The sequence below is a fragment of the Cyanistes caeruleus genome, chromosome 2 (genome assembly GCF_971803275.1).
Source record: "Cyanistes caeruleus chromosome 2, bCyaCae1.hap1.1, whole genome shotgun sequence".
Taxonomy (NCBI): domain Eukaryota; kingdom Metazoa; phylum Chordata; class Aves; order Passeriformes; family Paridae; genus Cyanistes; species Cyanistes caeruleus.
Window position 1 is genome coordinate 81,075,102 of NC_141702.1, and position 25,005 is coordinate 81,100,106.

At 40.6% G+C, this 25,005-nt stretch overlaps 1 protein-coding gene across 3 annotated transcripts in view; it reads right to left on the minus strand.

The window, feature by feature from the left end:
- DRC8 (dynein regulatory complex subunit 8) overlaps nucleotides 1-24,536 on the minus strand; it is a 31,010-nt gene extending 6,474 nt beyond the window's left edge. The window contains exons 1-5 of one of the 3 annotated variants that reach the window (XM_086878176.1): nucleotides 17,411-17,490; nucleotides 14,909-15,177; nucleotides 10,533-13,849; nucleotides 6,255-6,339; nucleotides 752-824 (exon numbers count right to left, since the gene is read on the minus strand). In XM_086878176.1, the coding sequence (XP_086734302.1) occupies nucleotides 752-824; nucleotides 6,255-6,339; nucleotides 10,533-10,557 (183 nt within the window). In that variant the 5' untranslated portion in view covers nucleotides 10,558-13,849; nucleotides 14,909-15,177; nucleotides 17,411-17,490. Of the gene's footprint in view, nucleotides 1-751; nucleotides 825-6,254; nucleotides 6,340-10,532; nucleotides 13,850-14,908; nucleotides 15,178-17,410; nucleotides 17,491-24,425 lie in introns of those variants that run through there. The other 2 variants (XM_086878175.1, XM_086878174.1) reach the window with 2 other exon arrangements.
- Nucleotides 24,537-25,005: the final 469 nt, after the last annotated feature.

Below are 25,005 nucleotides of genomic sequence, written 5' to 3' on the forward strand. Positions count from 1 at the left end.
CTATTATAAGCATGATGTAAGGAGACAAAAATTAACGTAGGAAAAGACTGTGGAGAAATGTGATAAATTTCCTTACCTTATCACTGCCTAGCACTGGGAGAATGAGAGGATCACTAGGTCTTGTGAAGTTTTATGTCCCGAAACCTGATTTACAAGCTTAAGTAATCAAGTAAGAAAAGATTCTCACTCAGAAATCTCAAAACTGAAAAAGACCTCATGAAGGACAGAATATTGAAAGGTCTGGATATAAGATAGCAATACCAGAATCTAGTTAAATAAAAAGGCAGGCCTTCCCTCTGAGTATTTTTAGAATGTGATGTATAATTTTAACACCTGCTCAAGTACTAATTTTTACTACCTAACCCTGCAATGTGTTTCCATGACATGTCCAGAAGAGTGAGACGGTTAGAGTTTGGATATCTGAGTGACATTTAGGGCATTCTGTTTCATCAGCCAAAACCAAATTTTCCTCCATTTTCTATAAATGTCCCTGCACCTTGGCACAGTGTCACAATGCCCCTTTGGGTAAAAGAGAGTCAAAGACTCCTCACTTCAACCCATCAATATTCTTACCTCATCAGCCTAAAGGTTTGCTTCAGAGCAACCTGCAAGACTGCATGTCTGCTAGAAACACTTCCATAACACTTCCAATATCTTGGAAAAGAGTTCAGGTTTCCCATTCAGCAAGGCAGAAGGGCCAAACTTTTGTGAGTTGGAGACTGAAAAAAACACAAGAGATCTAAACATTTACCTGTGCAAGCAGTTCCTGTACTTCTGCCTCATTTGGGAAGCAACCCAGTGACCTGATAATGCAACCAATCTCCCTGAAAGAAAAAAGAGGGGCAGGACGGAGGCAGGCAGGCAGGCAGACAGGCAGACAGGCAGGAAGGAAGGAAAGAAACATCTTTGTTAATAAGTCTGCAATACAAGACTGTCTGTGGAGAATGCAGATACTAAGTCAGAGCCTGCATACAGGAGTGTGCACATAAAAGTACACAAGAAAATTTATGTGGAATTTTAAGATGATGGCTCAGTAAGCAATGTCTACTTTTTTCATACATTAAATATTCTAAAGCTTCTTGAAACTGTTCGTGCAATTTTCTCCCCAAATTATTTATTATTGTGTTGCACTGTACTGTGTGCAAGTTACTTTTACATTGCTGTTCTCTAATTGTTATGCTTGTTTTCAATCTATATTTAGAGAATATAGTCTATATTTATGTAGTTAACAAATCACTTCAAAATCTACCGAGATGCAAGATAACAAATAAAATACGTGCTTCCATTAAATGCTATAAAGATACAAATTCTAACTGCATTAAAGAACAATTATAAAAGGTCAGGAAGAAGGCAGCCCCGCTATGTTGCTGCTGCATTCTCAAAGAATCAAACAGAGCAACAAAGTGGCTTATCACCACTCTGTTTACGCTGTAAATATATTCATCATTTGCATTTACTGCTGAACCTGGTGCAGCTGCTCTGAGGCTCTAAATAAAATTCTAATCAAACTGGCAATGCCTCAAAGTAGTCTAAGAGGAACAATGTCACAGACTAGAAACAAAAGTATTGTAAGGTTGTAATAAAGCTTTAATGAGACTTATGGTATGATTAAAAACAAAATAACAGAAGAATTAATATAGCTTGTGACTTAAAATTCAATTCAATGACACGGAAATTTAAGCACATTTGAATATGTATTCACAGTGCTGGTGGTTCCCATGATCCAAACCTCTGTGGTCTGTTCATCTTGACCAGTGGTGAATTTTTTCATTTTGTTCAAAAATCTGATTGCCTAATAAAAATAGTAGATACAAGGAGGGATGATCTTTGTAAAATCTGCTTATAACAGTAAGGCTCTGAATGCAGCACAATCCAAGCATATGCAAAATTATATGTGTAAGTCTATGACCTCCTCAGACAGGTCCCAAGAAGTTCCGATTCTGATTGAAAATATGCAAGAAGCACTACAATAGACAGAAGAGACAAAAAGGCTGGCTGCACAAAACTAGTTACAGAGCAAAACCCAATCCCACACATCCATGTGTTCTGAAATGAAACTATCTACTCAAATGACCCTGCCCCTGTGGGTGTGAATAGCTAATGGCCTCAGGGAAGTCAGTCATTTAGACATAATCCTTGTCCATGCATCCTACTTCTAGTATGTATAATACTGCATTTGTTGTTCTCACTCCCGCACTCACTCATATTTTCCAGCTACTCGTAACTATTCCCTGCCTCTACCAGAGCAACATTCAACACAAGTCCTGCCTCCTTGTTGTCCCACACTATTTCTGCTCTCACAGACTGCCAGGGATGGGAATGCTGCCATCACCCTCCTGCCTCACTTCACTCACACCCAGCAGAGCTGTGATGTGACTGAAGTAAGTCATACCCTAGGAGAGTCTGCAAAATCTGGCACTGCTAGATGCTGTATCTGGCAGTCTGCATGTGTGCCAGCACGAGGATGTTGCTTGAAGTGCTTGTGGTAAAAAAAAGTCAGGTCCCATTTGGTAATAACATGGAGTTTAAAGGATCTGATAGGAAACTATTTTGCTCCCAGCCCCTTCCTCTCACTTAGTTCAGCGCTGCAGTTTCTGCTGTGTAGTTTCTAGAATATGAAAACAGTGGTTAAAATCAAGCTTATGATCATACAAGTTTTGTAACACAGATGCAATGAAAATTTTGGTCATGGTTTTCACCTTACATATAACACTTTCAGTGACAAGATTTACAATACTACAAAAGTCCTTGACTGAGGGACATGAAACATGCATGAAAAAATACCATCTTCCTCGTGCTCAGTTTCTTACTAATTTATACTAGGAGTCATGGAACACCAATGTTGGCCTGTGAAACCAGTATCATTTTTCATTCTTCACAAATATCTGATATTTCAGGCAATAATAGTGATACAGCTACAATTGTGGTTAAGAATTGTGTTGTGCTGCCACCTTCTGATACATGATAATCAGCCATTAATAATCCCATTTGTGATACAGCCTTGCAATATGAACCTAGGAATAATTAGACAATCAGTTTTTGTTCATTGTCTGTATCTGTGCTACAAAATAATTAATGTTAAATTATGCATTTACTACGTTAAATAGACTTCTGGATGTCCCCTGTCTGTGAAAGAATACATTTTTAAAAGAGTCTACTTGTGTCATTTCATTGTTGTACTATGCTCCCAAGCTGTGTATCTGTAAGTAATGGAGAGAGAAGTGGAGAAAACAAACAAGCAGTGAGTATGCCAAGATGCAGTGAGGGCTGGGGGACCCCAGGACTGGCGGGTGGTAGTGGGGGGTGCTCTGCCCCGGGCCGGGCAGCCAGGACCCATCCTACTGCCCAGCCAGAAGCAGGGCACCAGGGGACACTGGGACAACCCCAGCCCTGGGCATCAGGCACCTCTCTGGTCATGGACCAAGAGATTTAAGAGATCACTCTCCCCTACAGAACTCGACAAACAAGGGAACACCAGCTATTCTGTGTACAGAGACATATCCTGATATTCTCCCCATCACATATAGCTGAAAAACCATTACTTCTATGCAATACCTGCAATTTCTTAAATGTAGAAGCATTAGTAAACATGCATTACTATAACCATCACTCCCTTTCCTCTCTGTACTGTAGAAAAGATGTTCAGAACATTTAAGTATGTTTTTCAATTTGTCTTCATGAAGAATGTCTAATGACAACAATTTTACCAATGCTTACACTCCATTGTAGTGTTTCTACTTAATAACCGATTTATAATTAAAAGGATGTTCTTCCAAAAATAGTAATTGTAAATATGAAAAAGTATTCCATTAAACTTTCATGACAACAACTTATAACCTCATAACCTCAGAGACCTAAACACGTGGTTTATGCATTTTATAAGTCAGATGGGTATGAAGGTTTATGCTAAAATTAAGTAGCACTGTCAAATATTCAAACTTTAAAAATATCAGAATTAAAAGCACCTAGGAATTTTTCCATTTGACATCCTTTAGCTCTGTATCTTGTAGCCAGTTATGCCCTGATCAGTCTAAATTATTTTATCTTCCACTGAACTTCTACCTCCTTGCCCAGACATGTATTTTGTCTGTTTTTCCATTGATGCCTTGAGAGGCTACCCAAAACAGAGGCTAGGCAGTGTTAAAGGAAAAAAGGAGGTATTTATTAAAAGGCCTTCAAAGGATACACCTTGGACAGTGCAAGAACCTAACCAAGGCTCTACCCAAGATCGACATCCAGTCCAAAAGTTTTCACACTTTTATAAGTTTTGGCCCATTTACATATTGGGGTTAATTCTCCAATTACAGCTTCAGGTTATGAGGCCATCCTCCCAGTTTGCTCTCCTCAATTCACTGCTGTTTATACTTTTGGGCCTGAAGCTGCAACATACCGTTGGTTCTTGGGCTGGAAAAGGATTGTTTTGTCTAACTAAACTGTGAAGAGAACTTGCTAACACTTTATGTGAAGATTACATGCTAATAATGAAATATACTTAATATTACTAATCATATACTAATAATAAATACTAATACGAAAGCTAAAGCTTAAGGCATCACCATAACATTGCATGCTAAAGGTACAGTGCATGCAGCTCTCCCTCCAAACTCCCATCAGTGCACCATTTCCCCAGTTCTGGTCAATCCACTTCAAAAAGGAGAAATCTGAACAAAAAGAGGAACAAAAAAGAATGGCCAGAACTATAGAATAGCATCTCCAAAGTGATTAAACACATCCAGACTCTTCAACCTTAAATTACTATGGATAGAAGATGAATGTGACAACCAGGTATGAATTCATTCATGAGAAGATTAATATACAACTATTGTTTGCTATTTATCATAACACAAATAAAAAAAATTAACCAGGGGCCCCTCAGATCATAATGTAGCAGATGTAAAAAACCAACAAGAATATTTCTGTGTATTTATTCAATTCCTTGTATATCTCCCCCAGGAAACTACTTGGTAGCTCAGCTGAGAGTACTGGGCTAAATACCACCTGGTGCTATCAAGTATGATCATTTTTACATTGATTTTTACATTCGTATTGTTACCATTATGTCTATTCATAACCAAATAATAGGCAAATTTCTTCCAAGTCTTCTGAAAACACCTCACTGCCAGAGCAGTATCCACCACCCACATTACTCCAGAGGAAGGATGCATTGCCACTGAGTGCAGGCAACTGACACAAACTGGCAGGGACACCCCATGATGTGCTGGAACATCCTGAAAGTCAGGGATTTCATACAGGATCCAGGACCTGTAGTGCCAAATGAGCTACAAGAGCAAGGATTTATTTTCTAGCCATAACTGTGGCCTTAGACCTCTTGCTATTTCCAGCTCCCTCTTGTCCCTTTACTCCCCCAGTCCCAGCATCCCTCTCTCAAGTAAATTTCAGTCCTCAAACACTGAACAATGCAAAATGTCTATTAAATGAGCAAAGACACACTTAACCAACTTGACTGGTTCAATTACATTTTCTGGTAAAGTAGATGCCAGTTTAGGGAGGCAGAACCTGTGAATGGAGAAAGGAGACCACACTGGAGCAGGTTTTTGGTAGAACTTGTGGCCCTGCAAGGGACCCACATTGAAACAGCCTGTTCCTGAAGGACTGTGTCCCATGGAAGGGACCCAGGCTGAAACAGATGAACTGCAGCCCATGGGAAGAAATTCATGGAGGTCTGTCCCATGGGAGAGACCCCATGCTGGAACAGGGGAAGAGTGTAACGAGTCCTTCTCCTGAGCAGGAAGGAGTGGCAGTGACTACCTGTGATTAACTGATTGTAACCCTTATTCCCCATCTCCCTGCGCTGCTGGCAGGGACAAGATAAAGAATCGGGAATGAAGTTTAGCTCAGAAATAAGGAAGGAGGCTGAAAGGAAGTTGTTTTTAAGATTTGGTTTTAGTTCTCATTATACCTTCTCTGATTTGATTGGTAATAAATTAATTTTCCCAAAGTCGAGTCAGTTTTGCCCATGATGGTAACTCGTAAGTGATCTTTCCCTGCCCTTATCTTGATCCATGAGCCTTTTGTTAGATTTCTTCTCCCACATTCCACCGAAGAAAGGAGTGATGGAGTGGCTTCCATGGGCATCTGGCATCCATTCAAGGTCAATGCACTACAAACATAATTGTCCAAACAGGGCCAAAAGAACTGTTTCTATGACATTTTCTGGTAAAGCAGATGCCAGTTTAGGGAGCTGATTATCTCTATTGAGATTCCATAATATTTTTGTGATTATATTTACAAACCTGACATCCACAGTTTTATTGGATTCACGGTCAAACACCTCAAAAGCTTCTGTAATCTTTTTCTCAATTTCAGCGACTAGGCCATCTGCAAAAAGAAACATAAGAAAAATAATGATTCACTAAACTGTTACAACTAATATATTTCCAATCTGAGACTTACGACAGCAGAAGCACCAAAACTGATAAAGGGCAGACAGAAAAGACACTTTGAAAAAGCAGAAGTTATGAAAAACCCCCACTCTAAATGCAGGATCTGACATTTATAATAGTAATATTGCCTTGCTATGGCTCTGCAGCTACAGCAAGTCTGAAGGCAATGGTGTGCCTCATCTGCATGAACACACAGCTGCCCAGGTGTGGACCCTGCCCGGAGTGTGCCACAGCTCGCACTGGACCACAAGCCTGAGCCCTTCCTGGATGCTACTCTGCCAGTGGAAGGAGCCAGGCAAACACTGGCCCATGCTTGCCCTGAGATGGGGCTGAGTCACTTCATCCAGGCTCCTGCATCCAGGGAAACATAAGTGCTCTCATGTCCATTCAGTTATTCATAGTGTATGAAAAGCTGAGAACCAGGGATAAAGAGATAAGATGTGTAAGATCTGTGCACAGAGAATATGGCTTATGGTAAATAATTCATAGTAAGAGCTTAGAAAGGAAGACAATCTCAGCAAAGGAGAAGGAGTAATTTGCTGCATTTTCTTTTTATATCTCAATCTCAAAGAATGGGGAAAGAAGAACCACAAGTTATCACAGATATATCTCATACAAGCCAGAAATTGCATTCTTGGGGCAAGCTAAGAACCAAGAAATAAATTCTGAAGAAAAAGTATAAGGAGGGGAAAGGGTCCATCTCAAAAGGAAAACTCCCTGGCAAGAAAGCCAGGGTAAAAAAAACAGTGAACTGGTACGCCATTTATTAGTTTGACTCCAAATGACAGAATATAGAAAGCAAAGTGACAAAATGGAGTTGACTTCTTGGTGCCAGTGGCTAAATACAGCCCCAAACTCTGTTTTGCAAACCAGCTCCCAGGAAGCAGCATTTTTTAAGCTAGCCCCCAAGCCTCCACAGAGATGCCACAGAGAAAATCTGAATGACACACAAATTGAGGTTGGTACAAGGGACACTTGTTTTCTCATTTTCATACTTGTCTTCTGTATTTTCAATTATAGTAAGTAAAACAAAGCTCTCCTCTAGCAGACAATATATTTCCTTCTTTGGCTGATGTGGTGTTAAGTGCTGTTGAGCGGCTCAGGCCAACATTAAGCAACCAGATCTGTTTTCTAGAGGCATAACAAATTCATATCTAGTTTTCTATAATCCAAATAGTTTGGGAACCCCTGGGGCTGTAGTATGCAATCATTTTTTTCATTTGCTTTCTTGCCCTCATGACAGAAATGCCATTTTGCTGACAAAGAGTATCAGAACTGAACATGCCTGAATAATACATTGGCTTTGTGATCTCCCTCTCTTTATCTCGACCCATGAGCATATTACTGTGGTTTCTCCCCCTGTGCAGTTGAGGAGGGCAGAGAGAGGCTGTGTGGGTGTCTGGCAGCTGGCCAAGGCCAGCCCATCACAGGCTACAAGCACTTCAGTATAGCAGTGGATTGATCGAGATATCAGAAACCTCTTCTGCAAGTTAGAAGAGAGGTTCATCACCTCATAAAGCTACAGCTGCCTGCTGCTTTCCATCTGAAATCCCCAGAGGATACACAAAGAGCAGATAGGTAGAGACATATCCTGTATTGCTCTCCCTTACTTTATTCCCCCAGTGGAAGCATGGGCAGGTATGTGTGTGATGGATGGGTGACTGGAGCTCACTGAGGAAGAGGAGCCTTGTGCAGTCCCCAGGCACAGGACAAACTGTATTCTTTTCACAGTCTCACAATAATGTCTACCTTTTTTCTGCCTATGTGCCAGTAAAATCCACATTTAATTATTTTTTAAAAACCCACATAGTTAAATCTAAGTGGACCTGATTTCTTGTAGAAAAGTCCCTAAAGACTCTGAAAGTACTAAATTTGATGGGGGTTTTTTTTTCTGGTTATTTCATAGAGTCTTGGATCTTGTCTCCCATGCAGACTTGGAGTTTAGTTCTTGACATCAGGCACTTCAATTGTACACTACAACTTGCAATAGAGAAATGTTGAAGGAATATTTATAGCTGTATATTCTTGGCATGATGTATGAGACTTCTGTAGGAATAAAAATTAGCCAAGAGAAGGCAGGGCGAGATTTTAAGTGCTGGAACTCTGTAGGCATCCAGCCTTTCCAAGCATTTTTCCATAAAGACAGTATACATTATTCTTACCTTTTGAAGAGGCCTGATAAAGAAAGGTCCTGAAATGAGATGAACTTGATTTAGCCTAGGTACCAGACAATCTACATCTCTTCCAAGAACTGAGAGGAAGTAGTGACTAAGAGCCATATCCCTGGGAGAAAACATAATATACTGTTGTCCTCTTAAAGACTCTCTGTGAGATGAGTAAACACCAAAAAAAAAAACCCACCTAATAAAAAGCTGTTGGCTAAATTTGTTGTCTTCCCTCCAGGAAGGAAAGCCAAAGATGTTCAACATAGCTCAGGATGGCAAAGCTGTTTATCTGAAAAATTCTACAATGCACTCTAAACCTCTTTTTGTGAGGGAAAAGAACGCGGATTCCAACTCTAGGATAAGAAATGGGTATGCCCTCAAGAAGGGCATCGAGATCAGACACACAGTTAATTCAGTGGATGTGATGCTCTAATATAGTGAAATCATTCTGTACAGGGAGACTCTCCACCACGGGTAGATCAATGAAAGTTTCATGTTGCCCTGTGGACAATGTTCTAGCAGTTTTTCAGGACAGAAATACCTACACTCTGACAGAATAAGATTTCACACACTTATTCTACTGACTAGAAAAACAATATACAGTGTCAAGGATAGAATTATCTCACTTCTTTTAATGGTTTAAATAAATAAACATTGAAACATACCATGCCAAAAGGATTTCAATAGCTACATCTATTTATTCCCACAAAGAAGTCCTGTAAGTATGATGTATTATTTCCATTTTTATGTTGTTAAAATGCTTGAGATATTTGTCAATGTTGTTCCATCCTAATTTATTTTCCTACCACATATGCAATAGTAAGAAAAAGTGTCTTAAAATCTATTTCCCAGATACATTAACTGAAAATGTATTCACTATCAAGTTTTCTTTCCTATACTATCCTGTGCTATTTTCCCACTTTGTTTAGTGTGAACCAGATAAAAGCTCTTGATACTGTCAGTTAAGTAAGACTGACAGAGAGCTGGGACTCCCAAGTCAATTCTGATGGTTCTTTCAGAATGAAATGCTCCTCTTCAGCTTGTCCAGACTGTTCCCCAGTACTCTGAGGCCCATTTGAAGTCAGCCCTTAAGCAGAACACCTGCTTCAGTTGTGACATTTCTTCTTCAAAGACCACACTTTCAGCCTTTGTAGGGAACAGAAACCATTAGCTAGATGTGGCTCTGTCAGACTTTTGAGTAATGAGAATTTTTAAAAGGGATTTCTAGTTGATACAATTTGCTAGATTCTACCATTCACTTAATGCGTGAGCTTGCTTTCTTTCATTCCTTGGGGCCAGTTGCTCTGATGGTTCAAAAAGCCAACCCCTTCTTTCACTAAAGAGAAAAAATGAGTTATCATAAGAAGTAGTCCAGCATTAAACAATCACCTAAAATGCTGGGGAGCAGCATCTGTCTGTTGCTCATGGGAAAAGATTGTCCCAATATATCCTGATGAACCTATTAACACTATGAAATATTTTAAATTCTTTTTATGCTACTTAAAAGAGCAATATTAAGAGTTGATCTTTAGAAGTGCCAGTGGACTTGATTTTATTAATTAGTATTACTGCTCACACACCTGAAACATTGTTCTTTATAAATATTAATTTAGATGTGTTTAAATAAATATTATAAATTTTATATTCAAGCTCCTATATGCATGTGGTTATCTTATTAATTATTAATTACTCCATCCTCTTTCCATGGTACTATGTTATGACTACAGGGAGGTAAGAAGAAACCCCTGAGGTCTCTGCTAACAGGAACCTTTTCTCATGTGGGAATATGTCAATCTGAAGGGATGAGGGACACAACCAGGTAATCCCAACTCAGTTATAGTGACTTCAGAGTCATTTACATGTTGTTATTCCAGTTTTATTTAAAGTGCTGTTATCAACAGCTCTTCTGTAGATTTTCCCATCCAGTAATTAGGGCTTATCAGCTTGAAGTACAACATCTTACCAGTGGCTTTATACTCCAGCACCATTCCATCTCTTTTCCATTAGCTGTTATTTCAACCAAAACAGTAGGCAGCAACCTTGGTCCTGTCAGCTGAACTGGGAATGACATACAAAGACTGCCACGAAGAAAAAGGAATGTTTTTAAGAAGATAATGGACACGAGAGAGGATGTGACTGTGCAGGCAGCCACATAAAAAAATGTGCATCTTTAAATCAACTGTGATTTGATTTGTGAGTGCAATCTGCACTCAACTTCTGTCAGCATTCTATTTCTGCTCACAGATCCAACTTATTGTTCTTAACCACCCTCTCCACTCTACTGCAACACTTCCATAAGGCTCCTGTGACCACTCTTGGCATGCTTTTAGGATGAAAGAGACGAACTAAAAACCAAAAGAGATTTGCCTTTGATGTTTGCAGACACTGTTCCACATGACCTCTCCCAGAGTCCTTCCCAAAACCACAAATGGAAATTGGGGCATAAGAATTTGGAAAAAAAAAAAAAAATTAAAACAAACAAACAAAAAAACTCCAAAACTGACAGTAATTCTAAAGAGAAGAAAGGTACAATGCATATTTGCTCAAATATTAAGAAAAAAAAACAGTAAGGGACTTCACAATGCAAACTCCAAGGAGGTTATCAGTGAACTCTTATGATATCTAATCAGGCTTTTAACCAAATTCTAACTGGACCATCACCTAGGTCAAGATATTCAAAAGCTGTCACAATACTCAGCATCACCTGTAGAGATGAATTCTCAAACATTTTCAAATAAGCTCATCAGTTTTATCAAGGCACTGTGTTTCCAGAATAAAAAGGGAAACCCAGGGTGGTCTCATAATATGAATTCTTGATGATGATATCAGCATTCTGCCACAAACATTTGGATTGTATTCATATGAAGTGTGGGGAGCTTAGATGACATAAAAATAACTCAGAAATTGTGTCCCACCCCAGAGAAGAAAACCTTACAGCATTAAATTAATGCTATTTTAAGGAAATCACTGAGGAACTGGAACATGGAGAAAACCATCCTGAGGCCACTTGAACCTGACTTACTGGCAAGATCCTTCTGCTCTGTAAAGGAAAAGGCATGTGTTAAATTTTTTCCTAGTGACCTCCTCAATTCCTTCTCAGAGGATGCTAAACGTACAGTCAGCCTAATATGCTGAACCAGCAATTGTATGCCATGCTCTAAAAATAACAAGGTAAGAGAAATATTGTCTTCTCTACTCTGTACCTGCAGTAGCATGTATGATATTAATGTATTAGGTATCAGAAAAGAAAGGAACAGGATTAAGTTGTAAGCTTGCAGAACATATAATGATATTTCATTGTGTCTTGTGATACATAATTAAATAATTAAGATATGTTATCATTGAAGAGTCTGCATTCTAAAATGCAAGAATCAAGAAGATTTTGAAGAAAAACAAGAGGTTTATGGAGCTTGATTCCTCCAAAAAAGGGGTAAACCTATTCCTGAATGGCAATTTAAAGAAAATAGATTCATGCAAAGTATTGATGACACCAATGGGAAATGTGTCACCTGAGTTTATACATTCAGATCATATGAAGAGATAAAATACACAGCTTTGTGAAATTTCATATACATCAGTTCCCAAGAATTGATCAAGCTGATGTCTTCACTGGCTGTAACATCTTCTCCAGCTTGGGGATGCAAGCTGTGGCCTGCAGACTCAGGAGAGGGATAATGCTTTCTCTCCTACATAAGAAGGATTCCATGTTATCACAGATTATACTCAGGCAATCTGAATTTTAGTCTATGTGGAAAAAAAAACCCACCAAGCTTAACTGGTTTAGGTAGAGGTCACTTTCAAGCTTTCCTAAAGGAGAAAAAATGAAATCTCAAGAACAGCAAAAGCTTTTTCTTTCATGTTTTTCACAGTTATTGAGAATTAGCCAGGTCATTGCTCCCTATTGCTTATGTTTGTCACAGCATAAACCATGTGGTACCCAGATGAGAAGCAAAGCCCATCACCGGTGTGAATCAACAAAACCAAAATCCTGCACTCATCATTGTGACTGTGAGCAACCTTGGACCAAGAGCATCACTTTATGCTCCTGTCACACCTCTTCTCCTAATGGCAGTGCAAGTGAGAGCTGAAAAGTTACCTGGTTGTTTCCACCACAGTAACTCCTTATAGAAAACTATAAAACAGATAAAAAAAATAAAGGAACTACATTTTTAAATAGATAGACAGAACAGAGCCTTCAGTGTGGAGCAATCAGAATGAATTTTGCACAGCCCCATGGCATCTAGTGTGAACAACCATTTAAAAATCCCCTCCAACAGCAAATAGACTTTTAGAAATATAGGGTAAATAATTTGATGTCTGATATTAAAATACAGGCTGTCAGTGGTGAAATAGTGATGGGGAAAATAGTGATGTAAAAAGAAAGGACTATCCTGACTCCAGTTTTGGTTACAAAAATGAAATTATTTTATAGAATTTCAATAGCAATAAAAAAACTAAGAGTTCAAGCACAATGGAAATATCTTGTTTACTTCCTTTAGAAGTAGACAAATTCATTAAAGACTTATAAAAAATGATACAGCAACTGTGCATTTCAACCTCAAAGCTGAAAAATGTAGTAATACATCAATTTGCAAAATACTTCTAGTTTGTGCTAATCAGTTGGCAGCCACTACTAAAGTTACAAGTTACCAGTAACTTTTTACCTAATGAAACGCACATAATGAAAGATATACTGAATATTATCCTGGGTTTTTACTGTTCAGTCATTTTAAATGCTGTGGCACTCTAATCTACCACAGATTCAGATGTTTTAATACATGTGGGAACTAAAACTAACAAAATTAATGGGGCAATTAGCATTCAACTGCTGAGAAACAAAGTGTAGAAACTGTTGCTGTCTTGATAAGCAGTTAAGCTTCTAGTTGCTTAAAAAATTCTTAAACTACTTGACACTGTAACATGGAACAAAACAAGACATGAAGAATGCCCCATTAAGCAGGGAAAGAAGCCATAAATAGTCAGTGTCTTCCATCACAGAATTTCCAAAGGTGTTTAAACGCATAGTTCACACTACCTCTGAACACAGTATTCATATTCATATTAAAATGTCATTGACTTGAAAGGGAATATCCACCATTGACAAAGTTCTTGTTCCAGTTATCTCTCACAAAGGTGATGGAGTCATAGAAATCCTGTCTGCTTCCCTCCCTTCTGGATCAGACATGATTCTTCATCAGCAGGAAAAATATTTCTTTCCCTTGTGGTACTCATTCTTGTTGGTTATCAAGGCCACTTGAATGATGTCACTTCTGTCTGCTCCTGCAAGATACCATTATTTTCCCTGGTCTGTGCTGGGCAAACTGGATGCACAGCAGAGATCAGAGCAGAGATCACTTTGTATCCTCAGTCCCTGATAACTCATCCCTGCCTGCCCTGAGTTATCATGATATAACACCTTGAACAGCTGCTCTATTAAACTTGACTCCCACATCCTGACCAGGATGCTGTTTGCTTCCTCTGTCCACAGCCTGTATTTCTTAATTCTGTGTTTCTTGAAGCCAGGGGATGCAGATGGCAAAGTATGCCAGCATGAAGCCCCAGCAGAAATACAACCACTGCCTGGGCTTTCTATAGGTAATGCATTTGCCTATGAGAATGGAGAAGGATGAAATATGAGGGATACCCTTGCTACCTCTGAAAATTCCTCAAGAGATGCTTGCTCCAAAACAAAACTGTCTATTAGAGATGACCAACAGACCATTATTTTATGCATCTCCAGCTCTCTTCAAGTGCCTGCCCTACAGGCAAGGAGAAGAAAATCCTTTCTTCCTGCTGTTCAAAGACTTCCTGAGCACCTTGTAGCATTGGTGAGGGCAAGCTCAATCTACACAGTCCTGGGACATACTGACAGAACACTACAGGGAAAAATCATTCCCCTGTAGGCAGCTAGTCTGAGTGATGCACCACCATGCACCTCATGTATCCCAGGAAAAGCTCAGCAAAATATGCCCTGATGTTTTATTGTATGCAATCTGTGTACATATGCTATATTTGCACGTAGATCTATTCATACTGAACCACTATTCTTCATAAGCATGAGTAGAGAAGCCTGTAATCCTGGGAAATGATCACGGAATACTAGCTGCCTATACTAAGATGGAATTCAGTCTTCTCAAAGCTGAAGCACTGAGGTTTGATGGATGAGTGATTTCTCCTTTTTTTTTTTTTTTTTTTAATTACTTTTTGTTTGTTTGTTTTGGTTACTTTTTTTTTTTTTAGGGTTTGGTTTGATTTGGTTTTTGTTTGTTTGCTAGGGTGATATGGAAGGAGTCCTTCCTACTTGCACTTCACAGAATGAATTTGTGATTTGATCCACACCTGCTGAAGAGGAGAAATGGAGGTGCGGTGGCTGGCTTATTGGTGTGACCATGCTTCTGGGATGCAGCGTACATCATGTTCCAGGTCAAAGCAATTAGGATGACACAGACTCTGGCAGGGATTCCTGAGCTGCCACAAGCCCAGGCAGTGGCCCATAGCAGCAGCTAGCTAAGATGGGCTAGCCTAGATCTTGGAAGTGTGTAGGCTGGGGCAAGAACTTGGCTACAGCTCCAGATTCTCCTGCTGATTAAGTGTTCTGGACCTACCAGCTTGTCCACAAAAAAAAAAAAAAAAAAAAAAAAAAAAATTGGTCCATTGGCAGTTAAAACTGCACGACATTCTGACACATTTTCTAATGAATTGATTTTTAAGGCATTCTAGAGCATTCCTTTTACATCTACATAGGAGAATGTTCCAGTGGAGGTCATCATCCACTACCTTGCCAGTGACAGTGGGCAGAAACTCTTCCACCAGAAAATGCAATGCAAGTTGGATTCCCACACAAGCAGCAGCACAGGCAGGTTTTCTGCTTTCTGTTTTGACCAGCCAGGATGACACTAGGCAGGGAGATTATTGTGATTACCTCCTTTAAGTAGAAAGGAAGTGCACAAGCAAATACCCAGCCCTTCTCCAGCTCCAACTTACTGTTGCTCTACTCCTGCTCCATGGTGCCACAGACCTGAGCTCCTCCTGTCATCCCACATGATCCCTTGCTGGAGGTACCACAGCTCGTGCCCAGTGAAAAGCACCTTGCTGTGTGACTTCATAGCTCAGTCTTGCACCTTTCCCTGTAGCTACAGCTCAAGGACTTTTATCACCATGATTACAAAACCTTTCTGAGCTCTGAGATACTCAACAGTGAGAGCTAATGCTCTGACCTGATCTTCTTAATCACCTTATCCCTTGTGTCCTGACCCACTGTCACCTAACCCCTGTTGTAAATAGTGCAGGGTCATGCTGCATGACTATAACTTGAGAACTATATGTGAATTGTAGCATACATCTTATTGCCTATATCCTTTGGAGAATACATAACACTGGGAAATAGAAGGAATGTGTATAGCGGCTTCTCTGTATGCTCAAACCTCAGATAAAAATTAGGGATAATCTCTTAGAGCTTGAATGAATCTGAGGTCATCATTACTTACAGCAGAAACACTTGGCAGTCCTCCTGAGCATCTTTCATAATACAACAGCACCTACCCTGGCCCTGGGGGTTTCTGTCTTCCCAGATTTCACACAAGTCTGCTTGCCCACGCTTTTTGCATTTGTTGTTGCAGAGTCCTTGCAGAAAAGACAGTTTCTTCTTTTTTCACCCTAGTATTTGGTCAAATGTTGAAACAGATTTTTTTTCCTCAAGTCCATTTAGCCTTTTTGCACTTCTAAGAAGGAAGGGTCCTCGAGACCCTGGGATGAGAAAATTACCGTGGTATTACAGGACAAAAAAGGCTATTGACTCCTGGATTACAGTGGCACACATTTTCATTTGATAAGATATCAAATATTTTATGCCACAAGTAGCTGTAGCATTTTAAAAGCAACAACAGAGGCATAGCATGAAATGTTCCATTGCAGCTCTCAGGACGTGGTCCTGCCTATCTGCCCAAGCAGTCAGCCACAGCCACAACTGCTTACTTCACAGGCCTCACAACTGTTGCAGCTTATTACTTTGGAAGCAGCACTTAATAAGGACTCTTCAGAAGAATCATGTATCCAAACTGGACCTAACTGGTCTCAATTATGACCTGAATTTCAGCCAGCAAAGCACAGCATCATTTTGCAGCTAGTCAGCTAGCAGGTACATCTAACTTCACAAAGCCTGGAGTCATTTGCACAGGACCAGCTCTAACAGCAAAGCTCTCCTGCTACCTGGTGTCCGCAGACAAGTTGCCAAACACTTGCTATTGCATGCAGCTAACACTGAGGGCAGCAAAACAACATGTTTTGTCACACTAACTTGCAGAATTATGGGGGAAATAGTTTCCTTTTAATACAAAAAATCTTCTCTTGAAGAGATGCGGAGCAGATGATGTGGAGATGTGCCTCCAGTAATCTAAAGAAAGCAAGGAAGTCCAATCTATGCAAAGATCTGGGTTGCTTTCTGCACACCTGTGATTCATAGGTAATACGGAATGATTATCTTATACTTCATGATGTTATCCTTCCTTCAGTGAAGTGAGAGAAATGCCAACACTTGACATTAGCTAGCCTGCAAAGAGTAACAGTGATACTTTTTAAAGTCAATACCAGCTGCATGCAGTGTCCCTCTTCACAAGGCAGAAATAAACTCAGCATAAATCTCCATTAGGAATGTCTTGCACATCCCTGAAATCACAACTCTGGCAGTTGCACCAGCCAGCACCCTTGTGGCAGCTCAGAGCTGGCAAAAACAGTAATCTCATTGCAATTTGTTCTACATGCCTCATCTCAGCCACATCTGGGATATAATGGAACAGCTGTGTCTAGCCCATGTTTATATCCCCTTTCACCCCCAACAGCAACCTGCCCTGTGAGGATATATAGCTCTCCTGGTGATGCTGAGTCTTGCTGTATCTCCAGCTGCAGCTGAAGAAGAACAGCTAAAATAGGCTGTGATACTGGCAGAGCGCAGGCCTGCTGCTGTGCTGTGCCGTCATAGAAGGCATCTGTCATCCATCTCCATTTCTCCTGCACTCTCCACAGTGCTGGCCCCGCAAGCAGATGGCAGAGCTGCAAAGGACAGCTCTGACACCCACATATGCACCACATCAAGTTTCACCAAAATGCAGCAATGCACACACTGCTGTAGGACCCACAAAAGCAGCTCACTCTGCCGAGGATGTGGGACAGTCCCAACAGGGCACTGTGTCACTTGCCACTGACAATGTACACACAATTGCACTTGTGGCAGCAGCAAACATCTTGTAAATTGAATATTCCTCCTGAACTGCCTCTACACACTGATTGCTCAAGCACTCTAGAACCAGGCACCAGAATCAACTGGATATAAGCGCTCTGAGAAGTAATTTGTTTTAAACATGAGACATTATGAAGTACCACATTAGGAAGTACCACACACCACTGCTCTGCTAGAACAGAGCAGTATGTAAATGTTCTTCTTTTCAAACTACAACATAATGGCAGAATGAGGGTTTATGTAGGACTTAATACAGGCTGTTATTATGTAATATATCAGAAACCCTTCAATTCAGTGTCTTAAATGGGTTAAAAAAATAGTTTCTAGACGGGTTGCAATTCTATCTGCAGTACTCTGCCCAAGCAAAGGAAGACTCTTAAGAGTGAAAAAAATGACAAGCGATTACAGGGGTTTGCTGCTGCAGCTGCTTGGTTTTTAAGGCGTTGCCTTGAACATATCGCTTACAGTGCTAAATCAGTTTCTTTACACACCATGAATGAATACAAACCTCCAATTTTCTTTTTGTTTACCTAAGAGTAATATTCTGAATTGGAACAACATTTCAGCTGACAACTGACATATACATTTAACATCAATGGAAAATAAGACATTTCTGGCATTCACTTCAGGCAGGCTAAGCTAAAGGAAAAAGCAAGCAAACTTGGAAAAGAAGTATACAAGCTGTTCAAAAATGAACCTCATCATTAATTTCTAATTTTCCTGACCATCAACAACAATGGTCCAGAGCCTCCTCTGAGCTTACACCAGTGACACAGTAATCCTTAAAATTTTTAAGATGATGCTTGGAGAGCTTTTGAAGGTTATGATTCCATACAGCCCTAAGCTGGACTCAAGAAAATCCCTTCCAATCTCATATTCATGAAGCTGTCACATCCTACCCACACCTATGCAACAATGAACAGCAAAGACATTTCTAAAAAGTTGGGGGTCTCTATTTTCTTAAAGATGGGCATTGACAATTTAAGGCCATTTATACAAACGTTGCTGAGATCCATCAGGTAGCACATAGTCCTGAGGTTGGTTTGGGATCTCCAGTCCCTCCCTGTGACAATAGCTTTTACCTTCCCACTGGGTGTCTGCAAGCTCCACTTCTCTGGCCACCTCTGCAGCACTCCAAGCCCTGTCACTGACTGTCCCATTCACTTCTCACATCACTGCCATGTTGAGAACAAGGCCAAACTCGGCACAGCCTGAGCTGGGACATCACTGCTACAGCTGCTGCTTCCCTCAGGATACTTCACAGGATGTAAAGAAGCTATTTTAAGCTTCTTCCCCCACTTCAGCCATTATCTCAAGGCAGAAAACAGAAGCACAGCTGGACCCCATGGCAGGATTTGGCCAAAGCAGAGCAATGGTGTGACCAACACCCCCATCTGCATTGCCATCTCCCAGCTGGGGGCTAAACACTGGCTGTGACAACAGGTTCATGTCATATTTCTGTTATCCAAAAGATCATTTTCCTTCCACAGTCTTTTGCCCAACACATTTTATTGCCAATAGCAACAAAGCAGTATCTGTTCACACAAAATCCAGGTACTGCTAAACTGAAAAAACCTCCCAACCCATCAGATCTCAGAGTAATTAGTATGTAGACATGGAAATTCTTAATAACATGTTAACTATTGTTGGAAAGATAATTTGTGGGAGTTTTCGAGCTCACTGGCTGGCATTGTTGAAAAGGCAAAAAGTTCTAAGCCTTTCTTTGCACACCATCCAATTTTTTATGCAATAAATCAGTTAGAAGTAGAGCCAAAATAAAACATTTCTGCCATTTCATGCACCATGGAAACAAGGAACCTGTCAATCTGCAATTACCTATTCTACATCCATTTGAGATCAATTTCTGCTGTGGGAGTATGGCCAACAGGATCAGATCTACAACCTCTGTCATGGGAGATAGACATAATTTATTTTTTGTTTTGCTCTCAAATAAGAACAAATATTAAAACATAAATCAGACTGATGTCAGGGTGTATGTTAAACTGCATTACAGTCTAATAAAGAGTATAAACTTTTTTCCTCATGTAATTTCTTACATCAGTGTCAACAAGAGGATATAAAAATATTCAAAGTGTTCATCTATAAATTCCACTGTGATAAAACTGCACACTTATTTCCTAAGTGATGTCATATATTCAGATTTTCCTCTATAGCTGAAATACTGCTTGCTTGAGCCCTATGAAAGCTATTTATTTTTAACAGCTCACACTAATTTGGTATTTTTTCCCCATAAATTAAACACTGACACTTTTTAAATTAGAGACAATTTGTCTGATGGACTAGCTTAGCTTGAACATTTATTCTGTTTAATTCAGAGCTTTTGTACTTCTCAAATGCTGGTGCTCACTTCTGAAATTCTCAAAAATACATTTTAAAATCCTTAGTATAAAAAGTTCTTAAAAGAATTCATGTGCTTCAACATCATGTGCATCATGTTATCCCTTTCAGTGGGATTCCCCAAAGTCGTGCAAAGCTTAAGTGCTTTTCTGTGTCAGGTTTGAAACTTCCATGTCATTAAGTGTGCTCCAAGCAGAATTCATGGTTATGACTGCCTACAGTGCTCATGGCAGCTCTCTCAGCTTTGACTCAAACCATTAAAACAGAATGAGAAGTAAGAGCACATTTTCAGTATCTCCAGCAATACAAAAGGTAGGCAAAGCCAGGTGAGGTGGTGTGGACAGGGAATGTTTAGATCCTCCTCCTAGGCACAAGAAGATTCAGCAATGCAGGTGATACATAACTCTGCTTCTTTGAAAGAGGGTAGTAGGTGAATGTGCAACTAATTCTCCTCAAATGTTACCTCCAGTATCTCTGATTTCACCAGCATCCCAGGCAGCAAACTGCAGGCAAAGAGCAGACACATCTGTACGACTGAACACACTGTTACTGTATTTACGCACTGAAATAGGAGTGAAAACTCACTCCCAAAATCTACGTGACGGTGTTTTCATCTGTGGCGCAAAGAGGTTCTGTGAGGCCTGATTACAAACTGCTACCCAGAACAACTACTAATCATTTACCAGAGAAAACCATCATTGCCGACAAGTTACTCTCCATAGATTTTCACAGCAGAATCAAGCCACTTTCTGGGGACACCTGTTATTCATAACCAGTTATATGGCTCCATACAGGTGTAAGTGGGTGAAGTAGGAGCTCAGACTATTTAATAAATTTCCCTTTGGATTAAAATTCATTACTTATTAATTGCATTTTAAATATGCGCTATCTGACACAAAGAATATGGTCTTTGAAAAACTCTAATACTGATCAATTACATAACATTTCCATAATGATACAGGAACACTGAGCATTTTCTCCTTTATGTACTTTCATGTGATTTGTTAAATCCCAGATGGAGAATAATTTGTCTTCAGTCTACTTCTACTTGAGGCACTACCAGTCTGACATTTTGCTTTCATGTCCTAGCAACGTCAGTGTTGAGATCAGAGGTATTAAAACTTAGAAAATCTGACATGCTATGTCAAATGACAAAGACAGTATCTGAGAGCAAATGGTAGAACAGACAGACTAAATTAAGTAGCAGAAAAGGGGAAAGAAACAGAATGATAGGAGGCAAGATAGGGACAAAAAATGAAAGATTAAACAAATATTCTAGCATGATCAGATGGGTGTAAAGAAAAAATATTAAACTTCGTTGAAAGCACAAATGTAGGGATATAAATTTAGACATAAAACATGTAGCTACATATAGTATGGGCATGGTCCCATTAACACGCACACAGACGGCTTTATTTACAACATTTGCATAACCTAGAGGGTAATACTCATGTAAGTAGTGTGTACAAGAGGTAGCAGGGTTTGGCCTTTCACTGTTCTTCCTTGCGTACTTCGTGTATATCTGTAAAACATTTGAGCAGGCATTTCAGCTTCGAAGAAGACAGAACTAGGAAGTAATAGGACCTAAAGGAAACCTTTCCATGAAAGCTGGTTCTGCAAGGCACCAAGAGGAGTACCCTAAGGACTAACTATTTGACAGTACAACTAATGCTATTACTTTGAAGCATAATAAAGTTAAACCTGCAGCTTGCACAGATGTGGAGTACTTGCTGGAGGAAAGCAAAATCAATGCGTGAATCCAGAATCAGTGAATCCTAATTAACCCTCTAACTGCTATCAGCAGGAAGGCTAATAGCAACTCTGAAGTAGTGTAAGTGACTTAATCCTAAGGGATTGCTTTTGTTAATGAGACACTGACTGTTAGCTCTCCTTAGCCGTGTTTACAGTAATGAGGCTGCTTTGTAGGGCAATAAGCAATTGGTTTGCCTAATAACAGGCTGGGATTCTCGTGAGTGACAGAAGTTACTGTCCCTGTGACACGAGCTATCATCCTCATTCTACAGATAAGAAACTGAAGTCCAGTATGTCACTTTCCATGATCCACTGGTTGGGCCAGGAATGGAGTTTATGGGTCAAGGTCGTTTAGGATGACACTACAATTCTCCTCTAGAAGGTGACATCTGATGGTCTACTGGGAACAGTGTTTTATAGGATGTTAAAAACCATGAAGCATAAAAAAACCCCAAGAGAGTCTGTCTTTAGTAATACAGTAATTAAACTTCTTACGAAGTATTCTTATTTTGAAACTACAAAAAAAAGTGTCAAAAGTCTTTAATCGAGCAATCAAAAACTCATGACCTTTCTTCTCCAACAGTTTATGGCCATGGCTTGACAAAATGGCACAGAATCTCGATATTATACATATGGGTACCCAAAATATATGGAGACAGGCTTCCCAATACTACTTTCATCTCAGATGGTTCAGCAGACTTCTAGGCTATTATCCTATCATTTTTATTTGCCTCTGCCAGTAGTGTGGCTCAGTTTCATTTGCACCACTAGAAAGATGCAAAAGATAGGCTTCAACAAGACTAAACAAAAATTAAAGCCAATATTAAAATAAAAGACAAAAAAACCCCAAAAACTTTAAGAGCAGTCCTCGAGGAAGCTACATGTCTTATTCATTTCTTCAAGATATCTATGTTGCAAAGTGCAGCTAGAAATACTTCTACCAAAATCAAATTACACGTTTAGCACCATCCACAGCAATCATTTACACAAGACTTTCCTGCAGCATACATTATTTCCTAAAAAAAAAAAATCCATTGATTACATTATTTGAATTACAATTTCAGACTTTGTAAACTATTACAACACACTCAAGTTTAGTTACAGAAAGGACGGATTTTAAAAGTCACAATATTGTGGGCTTTACAGAAAATATGTTTGCCTTGAAATGATACTTGAATATTCTTGAAGAAGGAATTACCTTTAGCCTATTAAATAGAATTTCTGGCAACACTCCCTTAAGTAGAACACAGTGGCATCTAAAAATAAGCCGTGGTGCTATCAGCAGCACAGATTTCTTTTTTTCTGTCAGAGGAGCCCAATGCATCCAGAACCAAGTGCAAGGGGCCAAAAAGGTTCAGCCACCCCAGCTGCCCTGGCAGTCATCTCATGCCATGACAAGGGAGTCGGCGTTGTGGTGGAAGCACCACCATAAGGCTGCCAGCACTAACAGACAGCTGGTGGCATCCCCTGTGGCAGGGAGCACTACAGGGCAGCTCCCTGCCCTGAGGTGGAGGCAGTGGTGTGGCCACCCTGAATGGGATGGTAAGTCAGGGGCTGTACTTCTGTTTGTGTAAATACACACGTGTGCTTTCATGTACACGTGTGTATTTACATCCATGCACATACATGTTATATATATGCATATATATATGCATATATATATTGTTATATATATGCACATACATGCATATACACATCCATGCACACACGTGCACGCACAGATATGTATGCACGCACATTATCTAAAATCACAGAATGAGCTGAGTAGGAAGGAACAAAGATCACCGAGTCGAACTCCTGGTCCTGCACAGCATCACACCAAGGGCCTGAGAGCGTTGTTCAAGCACTTCTTGAACTCTGTCAGACTTGCTGCTGTGACCACTTCCCTGGGGAGCCTGTTCCAGTGACCAGCAACTCTCTGGGTGAAGAACATTTTCCTAATATCCAACTTAAACCTGCCCTGGCACAACTCCAGACCATTCCCTTGGAGCCTGTCACCGGTCACCAGAGGAAAGATGCCAGTGTCTGTCTCGTCTCTTCCCCTCATGAGGAAGCCGAAGACCTCAATACACGCGCACACACGCACTCACACGTATATATATACACACGTGTGTGTGTGTGTATGTATGTATGTATGTATGTGTGTATGCAGTTGAGTGTGTGTGTATATATATATATATATATATATATGTGTGTGTGTGTGTGTGTGGTTGTGTGTGTGTGTGTCTGTGTGTCCGTGTGTGTGTGTGTGTGTCTGTGTGTGTGTGTGTGTGTGTGTGTGTGTGTCTACGCCCGCCGATGCGCGTCCATGCGCCGCCCTCGCCCCAACCTCGGTCAAGGCTGCCCGCGCAGCCGCCGCCCCTCCCGCCGCCCGAGGGCTGAGGCGGGCGGGACTCACCACCTCCGCACACTCCGCCGGGAGGGGAGCCCCGGCCCCGGCCCCGGCCCCGGCCCCGGCCCCGGCCCCGGCCCCGGCCCCGGCCCCGGCCCCGGCCCCGGCCCCGGCCTTACCGTTGTCTTTCCCCTCCTTCTTCGCCATGGCCGCAGCGCCGTGCTGTCGCCATGGCGACGCGGGCCTGCTCGGGCCCTCTCCTCACATCCCGGGTGTCCGGCGGCGCTCCCGCTGTGCTGAAGGGGCGGAAAACGTGCCCGAGCCCCTCGTAGGGGCCCCACTGCGCCCCACCGCCCTTCCAGGCAGGGATCGAGGGAACCCCTTCAACCTGCCACTTCAAAGGCCTCCCTTTCTCTTAAAAATACAGCTTTCTCCAGCAATCGCGTAGATTTCCATGTGTCTGAGCTTTAGAAAGTGAAAGAACATTTTCTTCTAAATGCTATCACGCCAAAACAGCTAAAATATTCTTAGCAATATTAAATAAAACTGTGCGGTTTAAATTTAGCTGTGTGTTTTAGCAGACAGGCTTGCGATGCCTGCTTCTTCCGACTCTAAAACAACTTGAACGTAGAAAAAAACACAAATATTAATATTCTGGAAAGATGCAACCATATATTCCTAGAAAATAAATATTTATGAAATTCCTAGAACTAAAACCTTGTCCTCACTACAGCAGGTGCTTGTTTGTCAGATGTTTGG